The sequence below is a fragment of the Chiloscyllium plagiosum genome, chromosome 9, assembly GCF_004010195.1.
Source record: "Chiloscyllium plagiosum isolate BGI_BamShark_2017 chromosome 9, ASM401019v2, whole genome shotgun sequence".
Lineage (NCBI taxonomy): Eukaryota > Metazoa > Chordata > Chondrichthyes > Orectolobiformes > Hemiscylliidae > Chiloscyllium > Chiloscyllium plagiosum.
This window is the reverse complement of record NC_057718.1, coordinates 91,141,651-91,155,809: the sequence shown is the minus strand read 5'-3', so window position 1 is coordinate 91,155,809 and position 14,159 is coordinate 91,141,651. Positions and strand designations below refer to the sequence as shown.

At 38.2% G+C, this 14,159-nt stretch overlaps 1 protein-coding gene across 2 annotated transcripts; it reads right to left on the bottom strand.

Annotated features, from left to right (window-relative positions):
* Positions 1-2,267: 2,267 nt before the first annotated feature.
* Positions 2,268-12,191, bottom strand: naa20 (N-alpha-acetyltransferase 20, NatB catalytic subunit). Of its 2 annotated transcripts, XM_043696524.1 has the most exons (6): positions 12,055-12,191; positions 9,099-9,123; positions 7,810-7,900; positions 3,935-4,070; positions 3,696-3,841; positions 2,268-3,283 (listed from the first exon to the last, which is right to left on the bottom strand). In XM_043696524.1, exons 1-6 carry the CDS (start codon positions 12,081-12,083, stop codon positions 3,198-3,200), a joined length of 513 nt encoding a protein of 170 aa, XP_043552459.1. In that variant the 5' UTR covers positions 12,084-12,191; the 3' UTR covers positions 2,268-3,197. The 2 variants fall into 2 exon arrangements, with proteins under 2 accessions (XP_043552459.1, XP_043552460.1); XM_043696525.1 differs by lacking the exons at positions 7,810-7,900; positions 9,099-9,123; positions 12,055-12,191 and adding an exon at positions 8,885-9,063.
* Positions 12,192-14,159: the final 1,968 nt, after the last annotated feature.

Below are 14,159 nucleotides of genomic sequence, written 5' to 3'. Positions count from 1 at the left end.
AAGCTCATTGGTCTATAGTTCCCTGGATTGTCCTTACCACCCTTCTTAAATAGTGGCACCATGTTAGCGAACCTCCAGTCTTCCGGCACCTCACCCTGTGACTATCAATGATACAAATATATCAGCAAGAGGCCCAGCAATCACTTCTCTAGCTTCCCACAGAGTTCTAGGGTACACCTGATCAGGTCCTGGGGATTTATTCAACTTTATGCATTTCAAGACATCCAGCACTTCCTCCTATGTAGTATGGACATTTTGCAATGTGTCACCATCTATTTCCCTACAGTCTATATCTCCCATATCCTTTTCCACAATAAATACTGATGCAAAATACTCATTTAGTATCTCCACCATTTCTACAGCTCCACACAAAGGCTGCCTTGCTGATCTCTGAGGGGCCCTATTCTCTGCCTAGTTACCCTTTTGTCCTTAATGTATTTGTAAAAACCCTTTGGATTCTCAACTCTATTTGCCAAAGCTATCTCATGTCCCCTTTTTGCCCTCCTGATTTCCCTCTAAAGTATACTCTTATTGCCTTTATACTCTAAGGATTCACTTGATCTATCCTGTCTATACCTGACATATGCTTCCTTCTTTTTCTTAACCAAACCCTCCATTTCTTTAGTCATCCAGCATTCCCTATACCTACCAGCCTTCCCTTTCACCCTGACATGAATATACTTTCTCTGGATTCTTGTTATCTCATTTCTGAAGGCTTCCCATTTTCCAGCCATCCCTTTACCTGTGAACATCTGCCCCCAATCAGCTATCGAAAGTTTTGCCTAATACCGTCAAAATTGGCCTTTCTCTAATTTAGAATTTCAATTTTGGTCTTGTCTATCCTTTGCCATCACTAGAATTATGGTCGCTGGCCCCAAAGTGCTCCCCCACTGACACCTCAGTCACCTGCCCTGCCTTATTTCCCAAGGGTAGGTCTAGTTTTGCATCTTCTCTAGTAGGTATATCCACATATTGAATCAGAAAATTTTCTTGTACACACTTAAAATCCTCTCCATTTAAACTCTTAACACTATGGCAGTCCCAGTCTATGTTTGGAAAGTTAAAATCCCCTACCATAACCACCCTATTCTTCTTACTGGCATAAATATTTGAGAACCTCCCCTATATAATTGCCCCAACATGAAAATCCCTGCTATTCCCCAGACACACACCTTGGTTCCTGCACTCCCTTAAACAGCATTTGTTAGTCACCCCAATGGAGAACACTGCCTATCAAGAGGCCACTTCCAGCATATGCAAGCTTGAGTTTGAGGGACAGTAACCTATATGGTCTCCAGTGCATGAACTCACAATGAACGAGCTCAGTCTGTCAAGGACACTTCCTGACTGCATATATAATTACAGAAGATGACTATTACAACAAGTACAAGCTGAAATTATCAGAACAGTGCCCAAATAATAATGGACGACAACTACCACCTCAAAAGTTTCATGCCAATATCCTGATCAACATGAGAAAAATGAGTCAGAGTTTTTTCTAAAAGTTGCATTTATAGTGCCTTTAAGGTGATATATTCTATCAAGGCATTTCCAGAAAGCTTTTTAAAATATAGTATGGAGGCATGAAAGGAGGTATTATGTCCAAAGGCTTGGTCAAAGAAAAACAAAGTAAAGAATTGGGAGAAAATTCCACAGCAAACAACTTAGGCACCAATTGTGGAGCCATTAAAATCAATGACTCTCAAAAGGCCAGAAATAGAAGAACTCTGATATTCTGATCGATCATAGAGCTGGAGGAGTTTACAGAGGTAAGGGGGTGCAAGGTCATAGAGATGTTTGAAAACAAGGAGGAAATCACTGAGAACCAATGTTAGTCAGCAAACATGGTGGAGGCAATGTGAACAGGATTGTGTGTATTAGGTCATGGGCAACAGAGGGTGGACAACCTCATGCTGACCAAGGGTGGAATAAGAGTGGCCATACAGGAATGCATTAAATCAAGTCTGTAGATTACAAAGACATAAATGCCAAGAGATTAAAATAAACTTCTTACGTAAGGTTTGAGGCAGCAAAGTTCATCGCATCAAAGCGTTCAATTTTTTTTTCTCCCGTTGGCACATGTTCAAACAGTGCAGTTTCAAATAAGTATCAAAATAAAATCTAACATTTGGCCTTAACTACTTGCTGCATGTTTCACAACAGAGAACCTTGAGGAAAACAGTGATTCAGGATTTTATCATCATAAAACTGGAATTATTCTCAGGAAAAACTATAACATTAAACCAAAGCAGATTCTGTACACATATCAATTTTAAGGTAAACATTTATTTTGACAATTGATTACAGCACCATGTGTTACAATAAAACTGAACAAATATGAATCTTTTAAAGAAACCCTTATCTGGTTCAAACAAGCGATCTTGTGACGCCCTCCCAACCTATTCCCCACACTGTTACATGTCAGAAGGTGTCTCTCATCTTCCCTTGCCCCACCCCTCTCATCCCAGTTGTAAGCTGGAATACAGCAAATGAAAATTCAATTGCTACCTTCTGTTAGACAGACTGCTGCGCTGTCTAGTTAATAGCAGAAAAAATAAAAGTAAATCTATAAGTCCATTAAAGAACTCGAAGTTTTGAGAGTGTAAAGTGCCAACATTATCAGTACAAGTTCTTCAGAGAATACCTTTCCTGTTGACAAAAACAATATAATTACATTATACACAGTGTTTTCATGTAACACCGGTGTTTAAAATTAAGCTCCACTGTTAACATTCCCAACAGACAACTCGGGTACTTTTCCCGGAAGTACTGAGACTTTACAGGAGCTGCCAATAGTATTCAAACATATTCTGCATATCACTAAATTGACAATTTAAATGTTACACAAACATTCATGAAGTACACATAAGATTTCTTTGCATCCATTCTTAATGTATTTAAAGGACTATTATCAATTAGGGAAAAAAATACACTAAACTCAAGTGTTTCCTGATAAAGCTGTGGCTCTTGGGCTATAAACCAAATGTGAGATACTGGTCTCAAATTTATCTTTAAAATATAACAATATTTAGTCAAAGTATTGAAACTGTCAGCACTATTTACAGTCAAATAGCAAATGCTCTTATCTTTAATAAAATATTCAGTATCTTGAAACATTTCTCAGCATTCTCTCATTAAAACAATAAAAGTATATATAACTTTTGGTTTATACATTGCCCAACAACCACAGCTTAAAGTTATTCAATATCTTCAGGTCTAACTGGATGAGGAAGGGGTATTATTGATTTCTTCTCTGTATCTCTTGATAAGGCTTTTCTCATATCTGTTACAGAAAGGAAAAGCATAATTAGAGAGGTCTTACTAAAAACAGGCAACTTCATAAAAGTTGCTTAAAACGATTCCTTAAAAATGCAAATCATAAAAACACTCTCTCAGCTGCAAGGTGCTTTAAAACTGGCTGCCACTTGCAGAAGAATCATAATCGCTGGTCACTTCAACACTCAAGGGTTCTGCATATTTGTAATTCAGTGAGATAAATACCCACTACTAAAATGGAAAAGAACTTCACTAAAATGAAAAGCACTGGAGAGAAACTCTGATATATCCTGATTTTTCATACTCAATATTAAACCAATACAGAAAATAATCAACACAACTCTTACACTTAATCTTTCTCAGTTATCACTGTTACCAGTGTTCTATTTTAAGTATATTTCACAAATCCATAAGCATACCATAAGCGTCTTCATCTGGTTCTCCATTGCTAGCTGAGTAATACTCTATCACAGTCCGGTAAACACTATAGCCAAGTTGTTTGTACATGTTTACTGCCACTTGATTGGAAACTCGTACAAATAGATCCACAAAGAATCCACCTTTTCTACAATAAAAAAAATTAAAATGGTTCATCAGTTCCTGACAATTTAAAATGCATATTTGATATCAAATTAATTGTTAAAATAGGAACATCAACCTTTCAGATATTTCCTCCAGCAGTTCCATTAGTTTAGCTGCTAGTCCCAAGCGTCTAAACTCTGGGGCTACAGATAAGGCTGTTACATGTCCATGCCATTCCTCTCTTGCCACTGATCCTTCAGCTTTCCCCATAACTGAAAAAAAAATTAGATGGCTTTTTTAAAACTCTCATTACACACCATCAATGTAATTTACACTAGTTTCAGATCCCAACAAACCTCTCACTCACTGTATTTCATAAATTAGTGTCTCATTTCACATTACGAGATCTCTTTATCCAATTTCTACATTTTGCAAACCTAAGTAAAGCTTCAATACCCTAAGTACTGTTAGTAGGAGCTTACTGTGGGCAACTACAGTGTTTTCGCTATTTTCCTTCCACACAATATGGACATATTTGAATCAGTTTCCAATTTCTTTTCAGAAATAATGATACCTTTCAAATATTTCACCAGCAGGCTTGGGACTAATGAGCCATGTTGAAAACTGTAACTACCATAGACTGGTGCAGGTGAATGTGAATGCAAGTAGGAGAAGCAACATTAGGGTCCAGACAATATACTTTGGAAATACTTCCCTGCCAATTTAACTGCTTTGAATCAGCTAATTAATATAGTAAGTCACCTACATTTGAAGACATTTGAGCCCAGACTATGATGTTATGCTACTTTCTTAATACTCAAATATATGTAGAAATATTCAATGTTCTCTTTTGATCTAGTTAAACATTGAAAAATGCTTCTACTAAAAGTATTTTATAAAATGCAACCCAAAGTTCTCACATTCAAATTAAAAGTAATATGGGAACAAACCTGGTCAAGAGGAATGCATACAATTTGAAATTGACATTTCCAGGTGAGTTCAAATGATTAAAGTTATGTGCTTCTATTAACTAGACAGCAGAGAAATGCTTTGCATTAAGTAGAGGTTGATAAGATCGAAGAGATCCTTTTCCTAAAAGCTGCAAGCAAACCTTACATGACACTTAAAAGGAAAATACTTAGTTTCCATTTTTAATTTCCCATGCTAAATTCAAAGCATTTCTATATACTAACAGATGTTTTTTATTAAATTAGAGGACATGCTACGTTATAAGGTTAGGACAATTACTTCACTTAATTTTTAAGATTAAGATGTGTGACTTTAAGGCTAAAAAGTCTAATTACTGCTAAATATCTGCTGTGTGAAGTCAAGCACTTAACTGTTGTTCAGAATGCAGGTCACATCAGGACTGTTAGTCTTTCAAGTAGAAGACTGCTACAGTCAATTTAAAAGCTCCACATATTCTCACTCTTGAAACAAATGGGAGCTTTTCAAACATTCAAAATGACTACCTTTATTTGTACTTTGCCCTAAAATATGTGCGCTGTCACTGGACTGATGACATAAAAATGAATATAATTGGTAAATTACTGCTGACACCACTAATGGCCATTTCAGATGATTCCACAAAGAAAGGAACATTATTCCATATAAAACATAGTTATTTATATAATGAAGGAGACAAAGACTAACTGCTATTAGGTTAGCACAAGAAGAATATATACAAATATCACTTGGCAAACAGCAGATATTCTTACTAGAGTAGAGTATTTTCTGTTCTGGGAGAACTTTAATTTCTTTACTTTTTTTAAAAAAGTGTCAGGGAAATGTAGTGCAGTCGAAATAACTGCTAAATACATTAAATAGATCAAAATATATTTGGCATATCTAAACAATACAATGATCAATTGTAGGGAAGAAAGTATAAGTCACATTAACATAACATTACAGCCACTATTGTTGGACAATTAACATTCAGAAATGCTGAAGTCTAGAACTGGAGGATATGTCATTGGGCTGAAGGTTAGACATGTAGCAAAATTGTGGAGAGATTTAAAAACCAAGACGACTATTTTAGAATTGAGACGGTGCTTAACTGGGAGCAAATGTTGGTCAGCAAGGTAACAGGTAGATCAGACTTGGTATTAGTTAGGAGTTTTAGGCAGTAAGGTCATATGTGACTCCAGATTTATGCAGTATGGAAGTTGGAAGACAACTAGGAGCACACTGGAATGAAGGGCTTTTACCCAAAACGTCAATTTTCCTGCTCCTCGGATGCTGCCTGACCTGCTGTGCTTTTCCAGCACTACTCTAATCTCCAGCATTTGCCTAGTACACTGGAATAGTCAAGTCTAGAAATAATATAGCATGGTTGAGGCCTTAAGCAGCAGATGAGCTGAGATAAGAGTTTGTTGTTACAGAGCAGGAAATTAGCAGTCTTAACAGTATTACAGACATGTGGTTCGAAGCTCATTTTTTGGGCCAAATACAATAACAAGGTTGTGTACAGTTTGAAATAAAAACAGAAATTCTGGGGACACTCAACAGGTCAGGATACACATGGAGCAGAAAACAGAGTTAGTAATGTAGGTGGATGCTTTTTATCAGAATTGTAAATAGATTTGAACAGCCTTAGAAAGCTGTCAGGGAGAGGAATGGTGTCAATAGTTAGGGAATAAGGTTTGTTTTGGAGACCAAAGATAATGGATTTGGCCTTCCCAATATTTACAAGGGTGAAACTCCTGGTTATCCATGCTGGGTACAGGACAAGTGTAACAATTTAAAGAAAGAAGTGGGGAAAGAAATGTTATAGCGAGGTACAGCTGGATGTCATCAGCATACGTGGAATTTGACACACCGTTTTCAGATTATACCACTGATGGGCAGCACGCAGATAACAAACAGGAGACAGATCCTTAGACGAAACTAGTGATATAGGCAGCGAGAAGCTATTGCAGACAATTCTCTAGATAGAAATGTATGGAAAAGGAAATGAAAGCAGGCAAGTGCAGTCCGACACAACTGCGGAGAGGAGTCAGGATGCTCAGTCAATCCAGATAAGTCAAGAAGGATAAGGAGATACAGTTCACCTTGAGCGGTTCACATGGGATGTCATTTCTGAACTAGAGAAGAACCATGCCAGTACCACGGCAAGGGTACAAATTTAATCAGAGGTTCAAACATGGGGTTCTGGGAAAGATGGATATGGATTGGCAACAGCATATTCAAGGTCTTTAGACAGGAAAGCAAGTCTGGAGATGAGGGAGGTAATTCTGCAATGAGGGAGAGAGTGAAAGCTTTTTTATGGGGATGATGATGGTAAGTTTGAAGAGGAAGACAGTATTGACGAAGAGCCATTAACAATCTCACCTGATATAGGTTGGGCGAGGGAGGGGAGAATGATAATCCATCATTTGATGGGAATAGGGTCAAGAGCAGGAGATGAATCTTGTGGACAAATGAGCTCAGATAGAACATGAGGGAAAATAGAAGAGAGAAAAAAACATATAAGTTCAGGGTTAAGGATACAGGGAACATTAGCAGAAACTTGGCCCAGAGGATTTGGAAAGAAAACAGTGAAGGCAGTGGAGAAAAGAAGCAATGGTATCTTTGCATTTGAAAGCGACTGCAGAATAACCAGTTTTGGCAAAGGAGAACAGACCTGCGAATATTTTAAGTAGTCTACCCAGATCTGACAGTGAATAGTTAAACCATTTGTCTGCCAAGTCTATTTAACTCTGGATCCCTTGGACTAAAGAAAATGGAAATAAAGGCTTTGCAGGTTAAAAACAACCAAGGTGAGATAAGGTAATAACTCCAATTGAAGTTAATTGTTTAGATAAGGCTGGTTTTGAAGAATAGCATCTGCAACATTATTACAGCACATTAATTATGTTCAAATAGAACATTAGGATTTACATTTTTGAATCAAGTCATAGTAAGCATAAAATGTAACTATTTAATCTAATTGAAAGGCACATTTAATATCAGAAAATAAGTTTTATATGGCATGTGTACAACGTATTAGCGAACATGATACTGGATCCTTACTGTATCCCATTAACTCTCCTCCAGGGGCCTCTGCAACAATGAAATATTCCGGCCAATGAGCCAGATACTGTAGGTAGAAGGGTATTCCATACTATGAATCACTTAAGAAAATTAACCACAAAAACTAATATAAAAGGTAAAATTATAATAGTCAATATAGTTTATAATAAATCAACCATACAACAAAATACATTCCATAAATATAAATTTGTTAAAGTTCCCAGGCTTTTTATACGTGATAGGAAGCTATTTCAATGCAATTTTTCAGTCCAAACTAGTCTCTCTCCTTTCTGATTTCTAAAATAGCAAATGCTCCTGTTTCCCTACCTCAGATCAACACACAAGAGATGGCGACATAGCAGTAAGATCGTTGACCTATTAATCCAGAGACCCTTGTCAATGCAAGGGGGCAACTTTTTTGAAATTCTACTACAGCAGCAGGTGGAATTTCAATTCAATTGCTAAATCTGGAATTGAAAACTTGTGTCAGTAATGGTGACCATGTTGTTGTCAATCTGGTTCACTAATATCCTTTAAAGAGGGTAATGTGCCACCTTTACCAGTCTGACCTACATGAGTTTAGACCCATAGGCTGACTGCTAGCTCTGCTCTGAAATGGTCTAGCAAGCTATTCAATTCAAAGATCAGGGAATGGCTTCCAAACACATGCTGTTTGGTGCTTGTATTTTCAAGAGTTTGTATTCTGAAATGGTAAAAATCAATGCTGAATGTAGTGTAAGTTCAATGGTAACCTAGAACTTTTAACTTCAAGAAATCTGCCATTCCCTGTCCCCAAATGGTTAGATGTCATGGAACCAACTCTACACTGAATAAAGAATCACAATGCCATACAAGTACAATTACTCCACGACTAAAGCTCGAGTGAAATGCTTTGGTAAACTATAGCTATACAGTATGTGTGAATGCACAAAGTCAAATGAATTTTAAAAGTTCCACTGGACCACAAGGTGAAAGGAACTATACCGAATGGCAAAATGTTATTTTATAGCACAACTTTTGAAGGTTGTAAGCACTTATGACATCAACTAATGATGACTTAACAATTTCAACTAACCAGAAAGACAAGTATTCTGAGTCCACCGATCACTCATCAAGCACATTATTTATGTTAAGAAACCAGAAATAAACTAAACATGAACATAAAAAATTCTTAATAACGACCAAATAAAAGAAAGGATTAGCGTATTCTGCTCAATGGCACTGCATGTCACATTAAACCAAAATTCCCCACAGGAAACCAAAGTGGTAACAGATGGGTTCAAGGATACGGTTTCCGTTAGTGGATCCAAATTTCTGCAAAATGAAGAAAAACAAATTATAAAAGGTTCAGTCTCCTATTTTAAATATTAAGCAGTATTAGCTCTAAGTAAAGCTCACAACACTTTCATCACACAGGTATCAGTATCAATAAATAGATCTTGAAATAAACCAAATTACTCTGGTCAAACTTTACAAAACCTTTTGGTCAACAAACTCAAGACAATTCAACACAATAAGGTAAGGTCTGTGAACATCATGCAATGAATGAATTGTGTTCAGCAATACTACTGGGTCACATATTTTGACAGGTATTAGGTAGGGTTCACAAGTGGCCTTCAGCTGGGATTACAAGTTCGAAACACTTTAGTTTCCTTCCTTCCTGATTGGGCACAGAGGAACAATGAACTGAGATGAAGGCTGGCATTCACCCCCTCGAACCTGTCCTGCCATTTGTTAAGATTATGGCGGATCTGGTTGTGGTCTCAACTTCACTCCATGTCTTTCCCATAACCCTCAACTCCTATCTATTAAAATCTCACTCACCCTTTCATTAAAGATAGAGAAAAGGATTCCACAGGTTAATGATACTCTGAATTACAAAGAAAACTCACTTCACTTATCCATATCTCTTTGTAGAATCTATCTATTTCCCCATCTCAATGTCATCAGCAACTTTAACTACCACATATTTGATCCCTTCTTTGATACAGATTGTAAATGTTTGAAACCCCAAAATTGATCGATGTGGCACTCCGCCAGTTATAGTTTACATGTCAGCACTCTCATCAGTGCCTAGTTTCACACATTGGGGCTCATCTTCAAAAACAGGCACTTGATATTATATTCCACACATATCCAAGGAAGGAGCATGCTTCATACCAACCAATATCTCTTGCTGACACTTCTGAACAGCTTTAGTGATTTCACCTTCCAAGAAAACCAAACGCAAAAGTTGAAGAAAGTTTAATTGTATACTATAACATGATTTTTCAACAGGAGCACAGTATTTTTGAGTATTATGGGAAGCTATGTCAATGATATGCAACTAATTCAATTGCCTGGCTACTCTGCACAGATACAGTAACACATTCTAGACATCAGCAATGTACTGCAGCAAAAGAATTCTGTACTTATTCCTGTGTGCCCGTGTATTCAGAATAAAAGTATTCTTGGATACACAAATTTAAGGGTATAGCAATTAGTTGTGTAATTTCTGCAGGATAAGAGCAGATTCAGTTTTATGAAACAGAATAGTTCCCAACACAAATTGCCCAAGTACCTTAAGCATTTTGATTTTTACACTCCCATTGTTAACATATTTTGAAAAGTTGTGTTTAAAGGAATTGGTTTGCAGTGACATTTAATAGACTGAGGATTGAAAGGATATTTGAGATTTTTTTTAAAAAGGCTCATACTGGAAATCATGACTTAAGTTTATTGTTTGGACATATTCACTGAAAAATGACATTCCTGAGGTTATAGTTGTAAGAAATTGTGGCTATTTGGTATTAGCTCAGTGTGTGGTGCTGGTAAAGCACAGCCGCTCTGGCAGAATCCCAGGAGCAGGAGAGTCGACCTTTCGAGCATAGCATCAGGAATGAGGACTTATGCTCGAAACGTTGCCTGTACTGCTTATCGGATGCTGCCTGACCGGCTGTGCTTTTCCAGCACCACAGATTTCGAGTCTGATCTCCAGCATCCGCGGTCCTCACTTTCTGCTACTGAAATTAGTCACCCAACACAGCCACCTGTTTTGAAAAATTTTCAGAGAATCCAATTACAAAGTTAAACATGATACAGCTATTCTCCTAGGTTTCTGAAGAATGTTGTCTTAACATCTCCTGAACAAAGTGCCTCTGAAATTATCCCAGTAACAACCATATGTGGATGTAAATTTACTTGCTGATGTGGTAGATTTGTTCTCAGAGGTTTTGCCACCATGCTGGGTAACATCATCAGTGAGCCTCCGATGAAATGCTAGAGTTCTGTCCCGCTTGCGATGTGTGTCTTGGTCGGTTGTGGTGGGTGATATCACTTCCGGTTCTTTTTCTGAGAGGTTGGTAAATGGGATCCATTGCAATGTATATGTTAATGGAGTTCCAGTTTGAATGCGAGGCCTCTAGGAATTCCCATGCGTGTCTTTGTTTTGCCTGCCCCAGAATGGATGTATTGCCCAGTTGAACTGATGTCCCTCTTTATCTATGTGTATGGATACTAGTGATAGTTAGTCATGTCTTTTGGTGGCTAGTTGGTGCTCATGTATCCTTGTGGCTAGTTTCCTGCCCATTTGTCCAATGTAATGTTTGTTGCAGTCCTTGCAGGACATTTTGTATATGACATTCGTTCAGGTGGTTGTTGGCATGGGGTCCTTTAAATTCATCAGGAGCTGTTTCAGTGCGGTGGTATATGTTTAGTAACAACTGTCTCTGCTTTATGACCCATCCACATGTGCTGGGACACCAGCATCTGGATTGCTTCATGTTATATTTTTCCCCACAATTAACTATTATTTTGTTGAAGCTTTTCTGTGCATTTGCTGTCTGCAGAGGAACCTTTTTTAAATTTTGCTTTCACTGATGTATGGGTGTACATACATGTGTTTTAGGCTATTTAGAAGGGTAGAGATTCATACTGTCATATTCAAAGCTGTGTGTTAATAACATGCATTTTTAATGAGTAAGTATTGCTTTACAATAAATCAATAGATTCAATATCTATTAAAAGAAATCCATTTGACGTATTTGAATTTGGAAATAGATAGATTAGTATATATACAATTGGCCGTAGTGATACAAAAACAGAAGAAATTGCTAGAAAAGCAGCATCTGTGGAGAGAAATCAGTTAACATTTCAGGTCCAGTGACCCTTCCTCAGAACTTGGCCATTTGGTAACTCTTTTTCAAAATGTACATTGCACTCGCGCAGACTAGTGGAACTTCAGAACAATACTATATACATACCCACCTTGGTTGTAACAAAATATTACTGTACATTATTTAGAAACAAACTCATATGTTGCTGTATCTGTTCGTTAGTTCTATTATCATCATAGAATCCCTACAGTATGGAAATAGGCCATTTGGCCCAACAAGTCCACACCGATCCTCAAAAGAGTATCCCACCCAGACCTATTCCCCTACCCTATTGCTCTACATTTCTCCCTGATTAATGCACCTAGCCTACACATCCCTGAACACTATGGCAATTTAGCTTGGCAAGGGACACATGGTGGCCCAGGAAAGACCTCCATTGTGACCAGCATACTATGCCAGCTTGTTTTGTTTTACCCTTCAACAGCACTAGCAATTTATCATGCAGTTCCACTCCATTGCCTGCCCTGACGTCCAGTTCTGTGGGACTAGCCTTGTGTGGTGCAACAAGCTCAACTCCAAAGATTTTTCATGCCCCGCCAAACAAACAGTCAACTCAGTCACGAATAGTAGGCCCTTATACATTTTTTTCCACATGTTGGTCTTTGTCACTGTCTCAGACTTTCACTCAAAGCGAACAATTCTGAGTACAATCTTAAAGTTTGGTTCAACCTTCACATCTGCTCAGTCACCAAAATGCTTGTTTACACCTCTGCAACATTACCAGCCTTCATACCAACTTCACTAGCTTCTGTCATCTTACTCAAATTTATCTCACATCAACTATGCCAATTCACTTTGTTGATGTTTCTTCATCTATTGTTACTGCATGTTATTCCACTCTCTATTAAAAGATCCTGCATCATGTAATGCATTAATGAAAACAGATTTATATTTTTGGGAACCAGAGACCAAAAATTTAAAGCAATTCATAAAAGAATCCAGAGACAAAGCAAGGAAAAGTATTTCATGCATAGCATGATAATAATCTGGAAATTGATACTGACAAGATTGGTGGAAACAAATTCAACATCTTTCAAAAGGGAAATGGAAAATATTTGGAGATGCAATATTAAAAAATCTATGTGAAGAACAGGGCAGGAGTGGAATTGGATAAAAATGGCAGTGTGACAGGCCAATTGTCCCTGTCTCATTGATCCATTGCTAACAATTCAGCACATTAGCACACACTCACTGAACTAGTCTCCTTGTACATCACAGTCTTCACAGAGCGCTATAGAAAGTAAGTATAATCAATTTTCAGATAGACAGATTTGTAATCAATAAGGGAATTAAGGATGCAAGGGAAATGCAGGAACATGGCGTTGAGTATTGTCAGGTCAAGCATTATCTCATCATTAAAAATCACGCAACACCAGGTTATAGTCAAACAGGTTTATGTGAACTATAACCTGGTGTTGTGAGACTTTAACTTTGTCCACCGCAGTCCAATACCAGCATCGCCACATCATTATCTCATTGAATGACAGAGTAGGCCATATAGAGAGAAAGTGAGGGCTGCAGATGCTGGAGATCAGAGCTGAAAATGTGTTGCTGGAAAAGCGCAGCAGGTCAGGCAGCATCCAAGGAACAGGAGAATCGACGTTTTGGGCATAAGCCCTTCTTCAGGAAGTAGGCCATATAGCCTTATAATCACGCTTGTGGCCCTGTATATTTCACTTTGTCAGATATGTGGAACAGTCCATCTTCCGCAGCTACACTGGTACCACCCCCACCTTGTCCTCCGCTACATCGATGACTGTATCGGCACTACCTCGTGCTCCCACGAGGTGGTTGAACAGTTCATCCACTTTACTAACACCTTCGACCCCGACCTCAAATTTACCTGGACCATCTCAGACTCCTCCCTCCCCTTCCTAGACCTCTCCATTTTTTTCCTGGGCGACCGACTCAACACGGACATTTACTATAAACCGACTGACTCCCACAGCTACCTAGATTACACCACCTCCCACCCTGCCCCCTGTAAAATTACCATCCCATATTCCCAATTCCTTCGCTTCCACCATATCTGCTCCCAGGAGGACCAATTCCAATACCAAACAACCCAGATGGCCTCCTTCTTCAAAGACTGCAATTTCCCCTCAGACGTGCTTGACGATGCTCTCCACGCATCTCCTCCGCCCTTGAACCCCACCCTCCAATCACCACCAGGACAGAACCCCACTGGTCCTCACC

Coding starts and splice junctions, on each gene's coding strand:
- naa20 (XM_043696524.1), bottom strand. CDS start 12,083: ATGTACAGTAATATTTTGTTACAACCAAG. Junction 9,124..12,054: donor AATATTTTGTTACAACCAAG/GTGGGTATGTAT, acceptor TTCATTTTGCAG/AAATTTGGATCCACTAACGG. Junction 7,901..9,098: donor TGGATCCACTAACGGAAACC/GTATCCTTGAAC, acceptor AGTGATTCATAG/TATGGAATACCCTTCTACCT.